This window comes from Clytia hemisphaerica, unplaced genomic scaffold (genome assembly GCF_902728285.1).
Source record: "Clytia hemisphaerica strain Z4C2 unplaced genomic scaffold, Clytia hemisphaerica genome assembly, whole genome shotgun sequence".
In the NCBI taxonomy this organism is placed as follows: domain Eukaryota; kingdom Metazoa; phylum Cnidaria; class Hydrozoa; order Leptothecata; family Clytiidae; genus Clytia; species Clytia hemisphaerica.
Window position 1 is genome coordinate 572,280 of NW_027104612.1, and position 12,130 is coordinate 584,409.

At 38.4% G+C, this 12,130-nt stretch overlaps 1 protein-coding gene across 1 annotated transcript in view; it reads left to right on the forward strand.

The window, feature by feature from the left end:
- Positions 1 to 12,130, forward strand: part of LOC136824267 (uncharacterized) — a 70,578-nt gene that overhangs the window by 45,312 nt on the left and 13,136 nt on the right. Inside the window, exons 23-38 of the mRNA XM_067080433.1 lie at positions 212 to 751; positions 996 to 1,526; positions 1,961 to 2,164; positions 2,285 to 2,857; positions 3,023 to 3,580; positions 3,826 to 4,038; positions 4,447 to 4,992; positions 5,182 to 5,751; positions 5,995 to 6,180; positions 6,333 to 6,899; positions 7,540 to 8,088; positions 8,376 to 8,594; positions 9,264 to 9,818; positions 10,128 to 10,679; positions 10,978 to 11,190; positions 11,390 to 11,953. Of these exons, the coding sequence (XP_066936534.1) occupies positions 212 to 751; positions 996 to 1,526; positions 1,961 to 2,164; positions 2,285 to 2,857; positions 3,023 to 3,580; positions 3,826 to 4,038; positions 4,447 to 4,992; positions 5,182 to 5,751; positions 5,995 to 6,180; positions 6,333 to 6,899; positions 7,540 to 8,088; positions 8,376 to 8,594; positions 9,264 to 9,818; positions 10,128 to 10,679; positions 10,978 to 11,190; positions 11,390 to 11,953 (7,140 nt within the window). The remainder of the gene's footprint in view (positions 1 to 211; positions 752 to 995; positions 1,527 to 1,960; positions 2,165 to 2,284; positions 2,858 to 3,022; positions 3,581 to 3,825; positions 4,039 to 4,446; positions 4,993 to 5,181; positions 5,752 to 5,994; positions 6,181 to 6,332; positions 6,900 to 7,539; positions 8,089 to 8,375; positions 8,595 to 9,263; positions 9,819 to 10,127; positions 10,680 to 10,977; positions 11,191 to 11,389; positions 11,954 to 12,130) is intronic.

The window sequence follows — 12,130 nt, forward strand, 5'->3', positions numbered from 1 at the left end:
ATATTTTACAAAAAGTGCTACCTTATTTTTCATAATATTAAGCAGTTATTGGACAAATTCGAATCCAATATGCAAAAATATCGGGCGTGCGAGAAAAGATATTGGACGAGGCTTCGCCGTGCAAACAAAAGGGATTCACTACCTAGCTTTTAATATTCCAAATACACTGTTTTTGTTGCGACTGAGCTGATACTATCCACATTCTCATTAGGTTTGTCATCACCGTTGAGTCTTCATTACGTCATGGATGTATCCCAAGATGCAACGCACTCTCCAACTCTTCAAACGCTAGATTTCATGGGTCAAATCACAGAATTGTTCGACCAAAAAACTAAAGATCGAATTAGGGTCGATTTACATGGTTATGGAGCGAAAACGATAAAGCCTGCTTTATTTGATGAAATCTCGAAAAGGATTAACCCGTTCGCTGACGGTGAACTTGATTCAAGTCTAGTCGAAGTTTTGAAGAGTATCGACGATTCAGGTCCACCAAGCGGGAAAAATCTTATGGTAATCTTCGTCAATAAGAAGTTGATTCAATCACAATTTGATGCAGACAATATCAAAAGATATATCACCAATCTGAAAAACAAAGGATACCATGTTGTCGTCATAGCAACAACACCACACTTTGACGAAAACGAGGCTAAAGATGTCCTGCCAGGTGTGACTATTGTTAACCCTGGGTTGACGACGAAATTGCCAAATATTGTGATGGTGATTGAACGAATAATTGGGGACGTTCTGTTCGGTGAGTAAAGGTTTCAATTCCTAAACTTACAAAGATTTGAAAGATTTTGCAACTTTTTGTTGAACATGAATTTCTAAAAATTTCCTCTTGATACTTTCATGGGATATGATTTTTTCAACGGTACAGTTCCTTTTCTGATGAGTCTGTCCAAGAAAACTTTTGTTTCATGTTAATAATTTTTCTAAAAAGTGTTAAAATTATCAGTCAGATTAGACCTGGATGGAATTTCCCCTCTTTATTCCAGGTGAAAATCGTAAGCACGATTTAGCGTTTATTTACAACAAGTTCGGTACCGGTAAAACAGAAATGATGGATTTCACATCTCAACTCATCTCTTCATATCCCGTTCCCCAACAAAATCTTAATCTCGGTGCCGTAATAAACGACAAGACTTTCGGACGACAAATTCTTCGCCAGTTACGCAAAACAAATGCGGTGAACGAGATCAGAACCAAATTAATGAGAGCTTCACTTAAAGATTCGAGTGACTCTTTATACAAAGCACTTCGAAAAGCTCGCATTGAATTGTTGTCGAGTAGTAGTGCTTTGCGACAGAAAACCTTATTTGTTTTCGCTGACTCCATCGAACCCAAGGAGCAGAAAATGGAGATCGTTAAGTTGGTACAGTCTGGTGTCAAAGTTATTTTTGTCGTCGATACATCTGAGTTGAAAGAAACACTGAATAGAAACCTCAATGGTTTGGTGTTCGTCATCCAGTTGGATGACAAAGTTACCAGCAATGAAGTCAATGATGGTCAAAATGAGATCTCAAAAGGTATGAGTTATTATTTTCGTCTTTTTTTGGATAATAGTATTGTTCAGTTAAAAGATACAGTTTAAATGGGCCATTCACAGGGGGGTCCAACATTTCCAGAGGGTATACCGAGAAAAATTTCCAGTGGTGTTTTTTATTTTTCCAAGTGGGTTAAAAGTGATTCTAAAATTTCCAGGGGGTAAAAGAATGATTTTAGTTCGTCAACCCTCGCTTTAAGGCATCAAAAGGATTTTTCCAAGAGTACTTTAGCAAATTTTCCTATTTTCCAGGGGGTCTCTCCACACATTTTCAATAATTTTTTTTTGACTTGAAAAGGTTCGTCCACCCCTCCCCCCTGTATGGTTTTTTAATGGGACAGCCCAATAAAAGCCCGTCTTCACGTAATCAAACAAGGTCAAAGAATAGAAAACTTGCAAGGTTTCATTTGTTTTTAGGCGAATGTGACCAAGGGACATGTGACGAAGGGCAAGTCTGTCTCACCAAATACGATCAAACAAAACTTTGTGTCAACCCATCGTGTGCAGATGAAACTTATGACGTCATCTGTGGAAGCAATGGTCTCTTTTACTCAAATAAATGTAATTTAAGACGTGCATCTACGGTCAATGGAGTGTTCAAAGTTCACGATGGTGTTTGTGGTAAGTTTTTACGGAATTAAGTTTTTCTTTTAACTTTTGCTACCCTTTTTTTATGTGAACGATTCACATTCATTCATGCGGAGTAATGGCTTGATTCTAACCAAACTTCTGCCTGTTTAGAACTTCCAAGCCAATCAGATGTCATTTTCATCATCGACTCGTCCGAGGCTCTTTCTTCGAGCACAATGGAACAGATCAAGAAATACTTATCTTCTATTCTACCCAAATACCAAACGAATAGCAAAATATCTCTCATAAATACTGGTAATGATATTATGGAGTTGATTTTATCTCCCAAAGATCAATTGACAGATACCTCATTAAGTAGCTTATTGAGGAATTTGAAACCTCTTGAAGGAAAACAATCAATCAACAAAGCTTTCGATTATATCCTTTCAAACAACCTCGCATTCAAAACGAATTCTGACGCCGACGCCAAAACCAAAATCTTACTCCTCACACCCGGTGCGTTCGACTCAACAACAATTTCGAGTTTGAAAGACAACATGGCTGATTTAAGGGATGAACTGAAAGCCGTTTTCACATTTGTTGTGTTCGGCGACTCGTATTCTACCGACCGTTTCGTACGACCCGATCTTGCGGTGAATGACGTCATCTTGCAAGTGACCGATGAGCGCCCGTTGCCGAGTTATTTAGATGAAATTCATGCTTCCATTGTCAACGCCATTACAGGTATGTTTAAGTAATCTTCTTTACGATGTTTATTTCGTTAATAATTCTTCGTGTTACTGTAGAAATACGGTGAACAATATTTAAATTGTCGAGCTGTTTTTCAATTTTTCCTTCCAGAGTACTTTTGACTCACCTAAACATGTGTTTGAATCCTCGTTTTGACAGGTTTGAAAGACGAACGTAAACTGAACATCGGGATCGTCCTTGCTTCTTCATTGGACGAAAAAGATTTCGACAACCAGAAAGATAATGTCAAGTCAATCCTCACCAAGTTCAACATTAACTCTCAAGACGGGACACTTTTCAGTGTGATTCACAACCGACCCACTGCACGCAAGTTCTATGGCTTTAACCGACAGATGGACGAAAACGAGATCATCAAAATGCTAAATGGATTCTCGTATGCCGGTGAAGTAGACGATGTTTCGGCTGCCGTTACTTTGTCTAAAGAATTATTCACTCAAAGCAATCGAATCGCGGATGGCGAGGTCCTGATTTTGTACGTTACCGGGACAACAGTCAAAACAATGAAACGAGGCACATTAGACATGCTTCAACGGTTCAGTGATGAAGGGATGATTATTGTGTTTGTAATCAGTGGAGAACTGGGGCGAGGAAGTAGAGATACCTTGCTAAGCATTGTGGGACAATCGAATCGTTTGATTTATTTGAATATTGACGGAATCGCAGATGGGAATATCCCCAACGCAATCACATCAGAAGGTTCGATCATTTTACATAACTGTAATTCTGTCTCGTTTATGGCACTTTCCATTGTACTAAAATGTGATTCCTGTTTTTAACCAAGCAGATTGTCATTCGATAGTAACCGGTAATCGTTCAGTTTGGCAACTTTGTGACTTGTAAATCATCTTATGGTTTTTGGGTCATAGCACTTTTGTGCAACAGAGAGTGTTATTTGTTTGGAAGCCAACCTAATATATAATTTTACTCCTTCTTCTATGCAGGGAATTGTGGAGATAATACTTGTCACAAATACGCGCAATGCATTTCTCTACCATTCTTCAAACAACCCATCTGTGCATGTCCAACATGTCTTGAGGAGCCGTATGCTTTGGTTTGTGGAGATAACGATATGACGTATGCAAGTGAATGTCACATGAGACGAGCAATGTGTTTAGAGAATATCGAAATCACTCTCATTAAACGTGGTCCTTGTGGTAAGAATTTCTCCCAGCATTTTAGGAGATGCCGCATTAATAATAATAATAGGTGGAAAAAGGTTACTTTGAATCGATGATTTTGTTACTGGACTGAACATTTGAGGGATGTTGTTGTCTATATGTACTAAATTAGTATTATAGGGAAACTGGTTAAAGTTTTTATTTTAATATGTCAATCCTTTCCAAGATTTTTTCGTTAATTCGTCTGAGGGAAAGGTTATGTTAGAACTATGTTTTGCTGAAATCTCAGTGCTCAAAAGATTGTTTTAGCGGGGTTTTTACAACATTTAAATTTCAACTGTTTCTTCAGTTGGTCACACATAGTTTGAGAAAGATATCCTCCTTAACATTCAGAAGATTCTACTTTATGTTGTTGTAAGTTGAATTTATCTTTATTTTCCACAGGACTTGGTAAATTCACTCGTCCAACCAAAGTTGTCATGGCAATCGACACGTCACAACGGTTGACCAAATACGACATTGTCAAAATTACCGACTTTGCGAGAACTTCATTGAAACCGTACGACCTTTCCTCCAAGAATTTGAACGTTGTTCTTCTCTCATACGGAGATAGCGTCAACCTGATCAAACCTTCACCCAAAAATGAACAGGATTTAGACGATATCTTCACCGCATTCCCTGAGATCGGAGGTCCACAGAAAATACCGGTCCTTCTCAACTTCGTCAATAAATATCTGTTCCGTAAGAACCCAATACAAAAGAAAGTATTTGTTCTGACGGCTTTTGGTGAGCCCAACCTGAAAGCCTTGTCTCCGAATACTCTTGCTGAATTGAAGGAAAAAGAGGTTGAAATACTGAGCTTGGCCATCAACAGTCAACCGGAGCCCTTCATCGCCATTTGCCCGGAACCGAACATCGTCACCGTGAATGGATCTGACCAGTTGCCAGGTGTGGTGGGCGTGGTCGAAGGAAAAACAAAAGACATTCTAGGTATGTCCATTGTTTTCATGTTTTTAGAGATCAAGTTTTTTGACAATGAAATGAAGAGAAATTTATATCACATTTTTCGTTCTCAGAAAAGCTGGCTATTTGACGAAAAGAACCGGCTCATCGGCTCGTACCTTAGTTTTCACATTTGATACAATTTGAAGTAAGTTCTTCATTTTCTTTGCATTTCAGACACTCCACCACAGGTTGATTTGGGAGTGGTTATGGGTCCTCTGTTCAATAAATACGGAGATTCTCAACTACGAAGGAGAGCTTTCACTGATGGTGTCTCCTTCCTTAACAAACTATTCTCCAATATCACCATATCTAATATCAATGGTGTGAATGTAGGTTTCTTATTGGATGGCTCTTCGCCACAGATCAAACATGAGTTAGGAGAACTCTCCTCCTTACGGGATGTTGAAAATGCTTTGAACCGTCTTACGCTGCCTTCTGAAGGAAGCAATATGGAGCGCCTATCAACGCTCATCCGCTCCCAGTTCTTCTCTCCGCTCAATGGAGCACGCGTGGACGTTCGTAAAGTTTTGTTATTTGTTACTAATGGTAACATGGATGTCGGTTACGTCATCAGGAACATCAAATCGGACGGGGTGAAGATTCTGGTCGTTGCCATGGGAGACGACTTAGATCGTGAAATGTTTGCCAATGTAGCGGATAGTGATAAATCGCTTTTCGTTGAGAATGGTTTGAAGGAGTTGAATGGAAAATATGATGAAGTTCAGAACGAAATTTTCTCTGGGCGTAAGTTCTAAACTTTCTTAACTTGTATTCTTTTTTTTAATAACCAGAAAATACCCCCTGGTGCATCTATCTTTTAGGATCATTCCTTTTCACTATATCAACTGACTCGATTATTTCCAGCTGTCACAGTAAAATCTAATGAAATCTCAAAAGTTTACTTATAACAATTGATTTTAACCAAGAGTAAATTGTCTATCACAAGAACCACCGCAAATAATTTTCCCATTTCTCATCTCGTTTCAGGAGTTTGTCAAGATTGCCACCGCTATGCCAAATGTTTCCGTAACCAATGTATATGTCCGGCCTGTGATAACCAATACACACCGGTTTGTTCAAGTCGCGGAATCACGTACGCCAGTGAATGTCGTTTGCAACGGTCGTCTTGTCTGACGGGTATACCCGAAAGATTGGTCAAGTATGAAGCTTGTGGTGAGATTTTTTGTCACGATAACATCTTCAAATCACATTTTTATTGCTTTAGGCCAACAGTACGGATCAAATTCAAGCTTTCTATGTCAGCTTTTCACATTGCTGTAAAATGTTTAAGTTTAACCTAAAAGAAATTTGTTTCCTTACGATAGGGCTCAAACAACGAGTGAACGTCATCTACGCGTTGGATAAATCATACGGCGTAGCACGTCCCCAAATCCGATATATGTCTGATTACGTCATCGGCTCGTTGAACTTATTCCAAGTCTCGGAAAACCAGACAAAAGTCGGAATTTCAACCTTCGATGTCCAAATGGACGAACTTTTATCAGTCAGCGACGGTACCTCGAAGAAGATCATTAAAGACACTTTAGGGAAAATCAACCCTGGTTACGCGTCCCTGGATTTGAACGGCGTTTTGAAATCGGTTACTCCAGATATGTTCAAATTAGATGCAGACACCAAGGGAGCCTTAGTTTTAATGGTGCACGGTAAACACAGCTTCAAGAAGTTCGATGAAGCCACCAAAGATCAAGTCAAGATTCTCCAGAGAGCAGGCATCCAAACATTCGTCATTGTAATCGGTGAAGATGCAGAGGAATTTGAAGATTACCATATCCTGGTTGATGGAGATGCCAGGAATCAATTCAATGCTGCAGATGGAAATAATGTTCCGTTCGGTATCCCCAACCTGGAAGACTTCTTCGGACGATTGAAAGGTGAAAACGAAATTTCGAAAAGGAAATCCATTCGCTAGTTTTCTAATCTCTCCAAGGTTTTACGCAGTTCCTCGTACCTCCTTTACCCAAATACCAATATCCCCGGACCATATAGTCTTTTAGCCCGGGGTCCACTTAGAGCTTTTTTTATGGACTTTTTGGCGCTGATAAGTGGCCCGGTAGTATATGGTAATATGCTTTTGCCTAGGCGGACTGTAAAACAGTCCGCCAGATTTTAGTTGTTTTTGGAAGGTAAAAACAGTATGAAGCAATATTTTTATTTTGAGAATAAGAGATTGCAAATCTGTTAATCGTGTTTGTTTCTCATTTTTGATTATAACCTTCAACTCCAAGTAGTTTTATTGTTATTTTGATTTTTAATTATTTTTTCAAAATGGCGACCTCGCCAAATGCTCCTAGTCTACTTCACTGGACTCAGCGTCATAAAAAATTATCAAAAAGCAAAGTTCAGCCAGAAGTAGACTCTAGTCTAATAGTCTTTCTGAAACATCGTGCCTGCTGAGTTCTGCTTACGCATGACAGAATTCTTAGGTTTTCATAAAAACTATCCCCTTCCCTAATATGGTGTTGACAATATATTATTTCAATTCATTTCCATTTGAAATTTTTATCATTGCAGGTGTTGAAATGGACCTCTCCTTTATCGTCACCGGCACACCGAGCAACCAAGGCGATCTTTACCGACGTCAAATCTCATACGTCACCGAGCTCATCAAACGGTACAACATCCAAGACATTTACACCCGTCTCGCTGCTGTTACCAATGGCAACAATGTCCGCACCGTATTCGATTTCAACAATCAAGCCAAATTGAAGAAAGTTCTTGCACTTCTCAAAGATTTACAGAACCCTGGTAAAATCATCGGTACTGATAAAGCAACTAACCTCATCCTTGATAGTGTTTTCTCCGCCAAGAACGGCGCGCGGGACAAGGTGCCACGTTCAGTTGTCTTCATAGTAACTAAAGATACAGACATCCAAACCTTACAAAAGAATATCCGCAGAATGCAAGATGGTGGCATCAATGTTGTTATGGTTGTCCTTGGAAACGACATTGATAGGAATATATTTGTGAATGTTTTGGATGACATGAAGAAAGTCATTTTCTTGGATGATTCGACGAAAATAACCGATGTGGTCGACAAAACTGTCCCTGTCGTCTTAATCAGTGAGTTTATTCAAATTTATCGCTTTTCCCTTGGAGTTTATGTACCTGTTAGTTTTTAAATTTTTTATATTCTAACTGATCTTTGGACTGTGGTAAATTAACGTCCACGGGTTGTTCTAAAATCGTTTCAGTTACTAAAGTCGTGATGGAGAGAGACCCAGACTAAAATTAAACCTTTTATTTTATTCGATGTTTTTACTTGAAGAAAGCTGTACAACTTGAAATATAAATTTAAAAAACAAAAATTTACATTTCACATTCTGAAACGAATTCTTTCTCATTTTTAGACGATGCTTGTAAGAAGCAACAATGTCAATATTATAGCCATTGCATAATTAAAGCTGACCAATCTGCTGCATGTATTTGTCCCACGTGTAATGACGTCAAAGACAAATTTGAACCAATCTGTGGCACGGATTTCTTCACGTATGCTAATTTATGTGCAATGAAGAAACATGCTTGTCTGACGAAACAAGAAATTCAAATGTTGAAAATTGGACCATGTGGTAAGTACCTCCTACTCTTTCCAAATTATAGTTATCGTACTAAGCAGCTCCTGACAGCCGTTGTTTCCAAAACCTTCTATTTTATAAACAATAAAAAAAACTGTAAAATGAACAACACTGTTGGGAAGAATAAACTAATTAGATTGAACGTAATTTTCATTAATTTTAAGCAAATTCCAAGTTTTAATTCCAAGAAAAATTCTGATAAGAAGTTTTGCGAAAGCTCTTTTTCGCGAAAAAAAAATACTTGTCCGTAAAATCTTGCCTTTTCGAAACAGCGCAAAAACCGAGTTTTGGGTATTTTGATATTTATGGATGTGGAAAAAGTCAGGCAGGTTCCATCCTCTTTTTTCAGAAAGGTTAGTGAATCAGGGATAAAAATAAATAAAAATCAACGAATTGCGAAAGTTTTTTCTCGAAAATATTTCGAATTTCTCGATTCGTAATATTCTCGCAAATTAGAAAAATTTCGCGAATTTTCTTTTTCATGAAAGTAACTTTCCGCGAAATTTTCTTCTCCTTAAGTTATATTTGCTAAATTTCATTATTTACCAGAACTGGTACTAGTTTTCTGCGTTCAGTTTATGAATATTTTCTTTTGGAAAGGAGGGATTCGGTCTTGATCGACAGATAAGCATCGATTCTTTGTATCCATTCTGACCATTTCAGGTATCGATCGTCCCTTGGAGATTGTTTACATTTTGAATACACCTTCACTTATGCATGTTCGACAATTTGAGATGCTTCGACAATTTATCCTCAACTCCCTCTCCACATACACGATCGATGGTGACAATGTCCGAATTTCAATCACTCAATACCCCTTCAAACCGTCCACAACAATTTACCAATATTATCAAAACAAATACGAACTCAGTGACTTGATCAAGAATTTGCAGAGACAAACTGACGGTTTGGATTTATCGGAAATCACCGAAAAGTCCATCAATGATTTGGTGATTTTATCGGGTAACAAACAGAATCCGAAAGTGTTCGTCTTCGTGCTGCACCAATCAGCGAAAGCACTAGATTTGGATGCCATGGAGAGAACAATCAATGATCTACGATCGCAAAACGTTCGTATCGTCATTGTTTACATCGGTCAGCGTGACGTCATCAATTTACAAAGAATTGTGGGTAATCCTGGACAGGTCATTCAAATCGACTGGGACAATCTTTTTAATGGAATCGGATCTTTGGAACAACAAATCGGTTTAACTGGAGGTGAGTCATCGGAATCGAAATTAGTTGTATTTTTCCAAAATTCCTTCACAGAGTGACCTTGGTTTCATTTAGTGAAGTTATTACCACCTGAACGCGGTGATTCCTCTTTTTCATACCAGGTACATATGTGTGAAGCTTCAATCTGACCAATTTTGAATTTAATTACGTTTAATTTTTAGATAAAGGTAGCTCTGTATGTCTTAGGCCTGTATATTTAATGAGATTCATTCTTCGATCTTGGATTCTTTTTTGACGCATTAAAATAGCGATATGAAACCTATAAAATCAATTTTCTTGATCTTCAAATAGTATCGGAGAAAGTTGATGTCGGTTTTGTTGTTGGTCACGATAGAAACGAAGAGGCTTCCACGTTTAAGAAACTCCTCTCCGTCGTTCACTCCATCACTCAAAGGTTCGACATTGGACGTGATGCTGTCCTTCCTGGAGTTGTCACCCACGGTGGCTCAAAAGCTGACGTCAGCATTCGGTTGGATAACATATTCACTAAACAAGACCTGGAGAAAATTTTGGAAATCCAAACACTAGATCAAGGATACAATTTTAAAGCAGCTTTGAAGAAAGTCACGAGAGAGTTATTTGATCCTAGCTATGGAGCCAGACCTGATGCTTCGAAATCTCTTTATCTTTTCCTCGGTGATAGAGCAACTAGTCTAGACATCCAATCAGAATTGCGAGAACTTCAATCAAAAGGCGTGAAGATTATTAGTATTTACTATGGCAACCAACAAAACAAAGATGGTGTCGAAGCTGTGATCACACCAACTGATGTGTGGTTCTTCCCTGATGGATTACCATCGATTGATCAAATCATTCAACCAATCGTCATTGCTGCTCTTCCTGGTAATTTTTACTGATTTCAGAATTTAACTCTTTCGTGATTTATGGTGAAAAAAAGTGAAGAACATGATTTTAATTGTCTTGTGTGAACAGCGTCCGAACTTAATCTGTCTTTTACAAAATTTTGTTCTTTCATAGTGGAGCTGATGTGAAAGAATGAAGTTTCTTGCTATCTGGGGTTGGGTGGCCTACTCATCCTGAAAGGGTTTAAGAGAAAATGGCCTAGTTTACAGTTATTTGATATGGCTTTACTTCAACGTACATAATACCATAATCCAATTAATTAATTTTCTTCCATTAGATGTTTGCAATAAAGAGTCATGCAATTATTACTCAACTTGCGTATCGAATCATGCACGTAAAGCAACGTGCGTTTGTCCCGTATGTCCTGCGGAAGATCCCTACGTCCCCGTTTGCGGAGATAACGGCAGAACTTACGCAACGTCGTGTCAATTGAAAGCAGAATCTTGTTTGTTAAAGAAGAAAATTGTTATTGCGAAGAAAGGGCCGTGCAGTAAGTCATATCTTCTTTTCAATTTTGAAGATTTGTTGGAGGTTTTCTATCTCTTGACGACTCCTTTTGAAGTGATCAAAATTTAACTCAATTTGATTCAATTTCAACAAAACAAAACCTATTATTCGTGTCTTGTTTAATATATTTTTAAAGATTTCTACAACATAGTTCTTATTCAAGCTTTTCTTTTGCATTGTAGGGGACACAGACGATTTGGATGTAGTGTACGCCATTGAAACATCAAACGTTGTAGATGATAACCTTTTGAGATACATTAAACAGTACGCATCAGCGTCTCTTGATTATTTCACATTCAACTCGGTTGCATCACACATTGGTATTGCTAGTTATGGTTCAACCACTGAAACGCCTTTGACTTTATCGTCAGGTGTCAGTCCTCAGGTGGCACGATACAGTCTCAACACTCTCCCACGTGTTGGCGGAAAAGCTGATCTTCTTCGCATGTTAAGCACTGTGGAGGAGAGAATCTTTAAAACCCATGGTCGAGACAACGTCAAGAAACTCTTAGTCGTTTTCATGAAATCGGATAATCCTAATCAATTTTCGGACGCGGTAAAAACAAAACTTTCGGACATGAGGTCACGTGGTATTCAACCTTCTTTTGTTTTGATGAACGAAAAAGAATTGGATTTCAGTGATGTCCTTTATCCAGTGATCGGCAATTTCTTTATCAACATCAAGCAAGGAAACCTGTTGCCTACTGTATATCCTGACTTCGAAAGACTAGTTGCTAATCTAGTTGGTAAGTTTCAAGATCCTTCTTTACACTGTTAGCGAACGTTATACTTGAATGGACTGGTAAGCTCTCGGAGGGAAGTCTCGATGATTTAAAATTCGTCAGTTCGGATCTCACCTCTGTATCCAGCTAAGTGATTCGCCGCCTAATTGAGGTCGTTTTCGCACCGTACTGGTACTATCA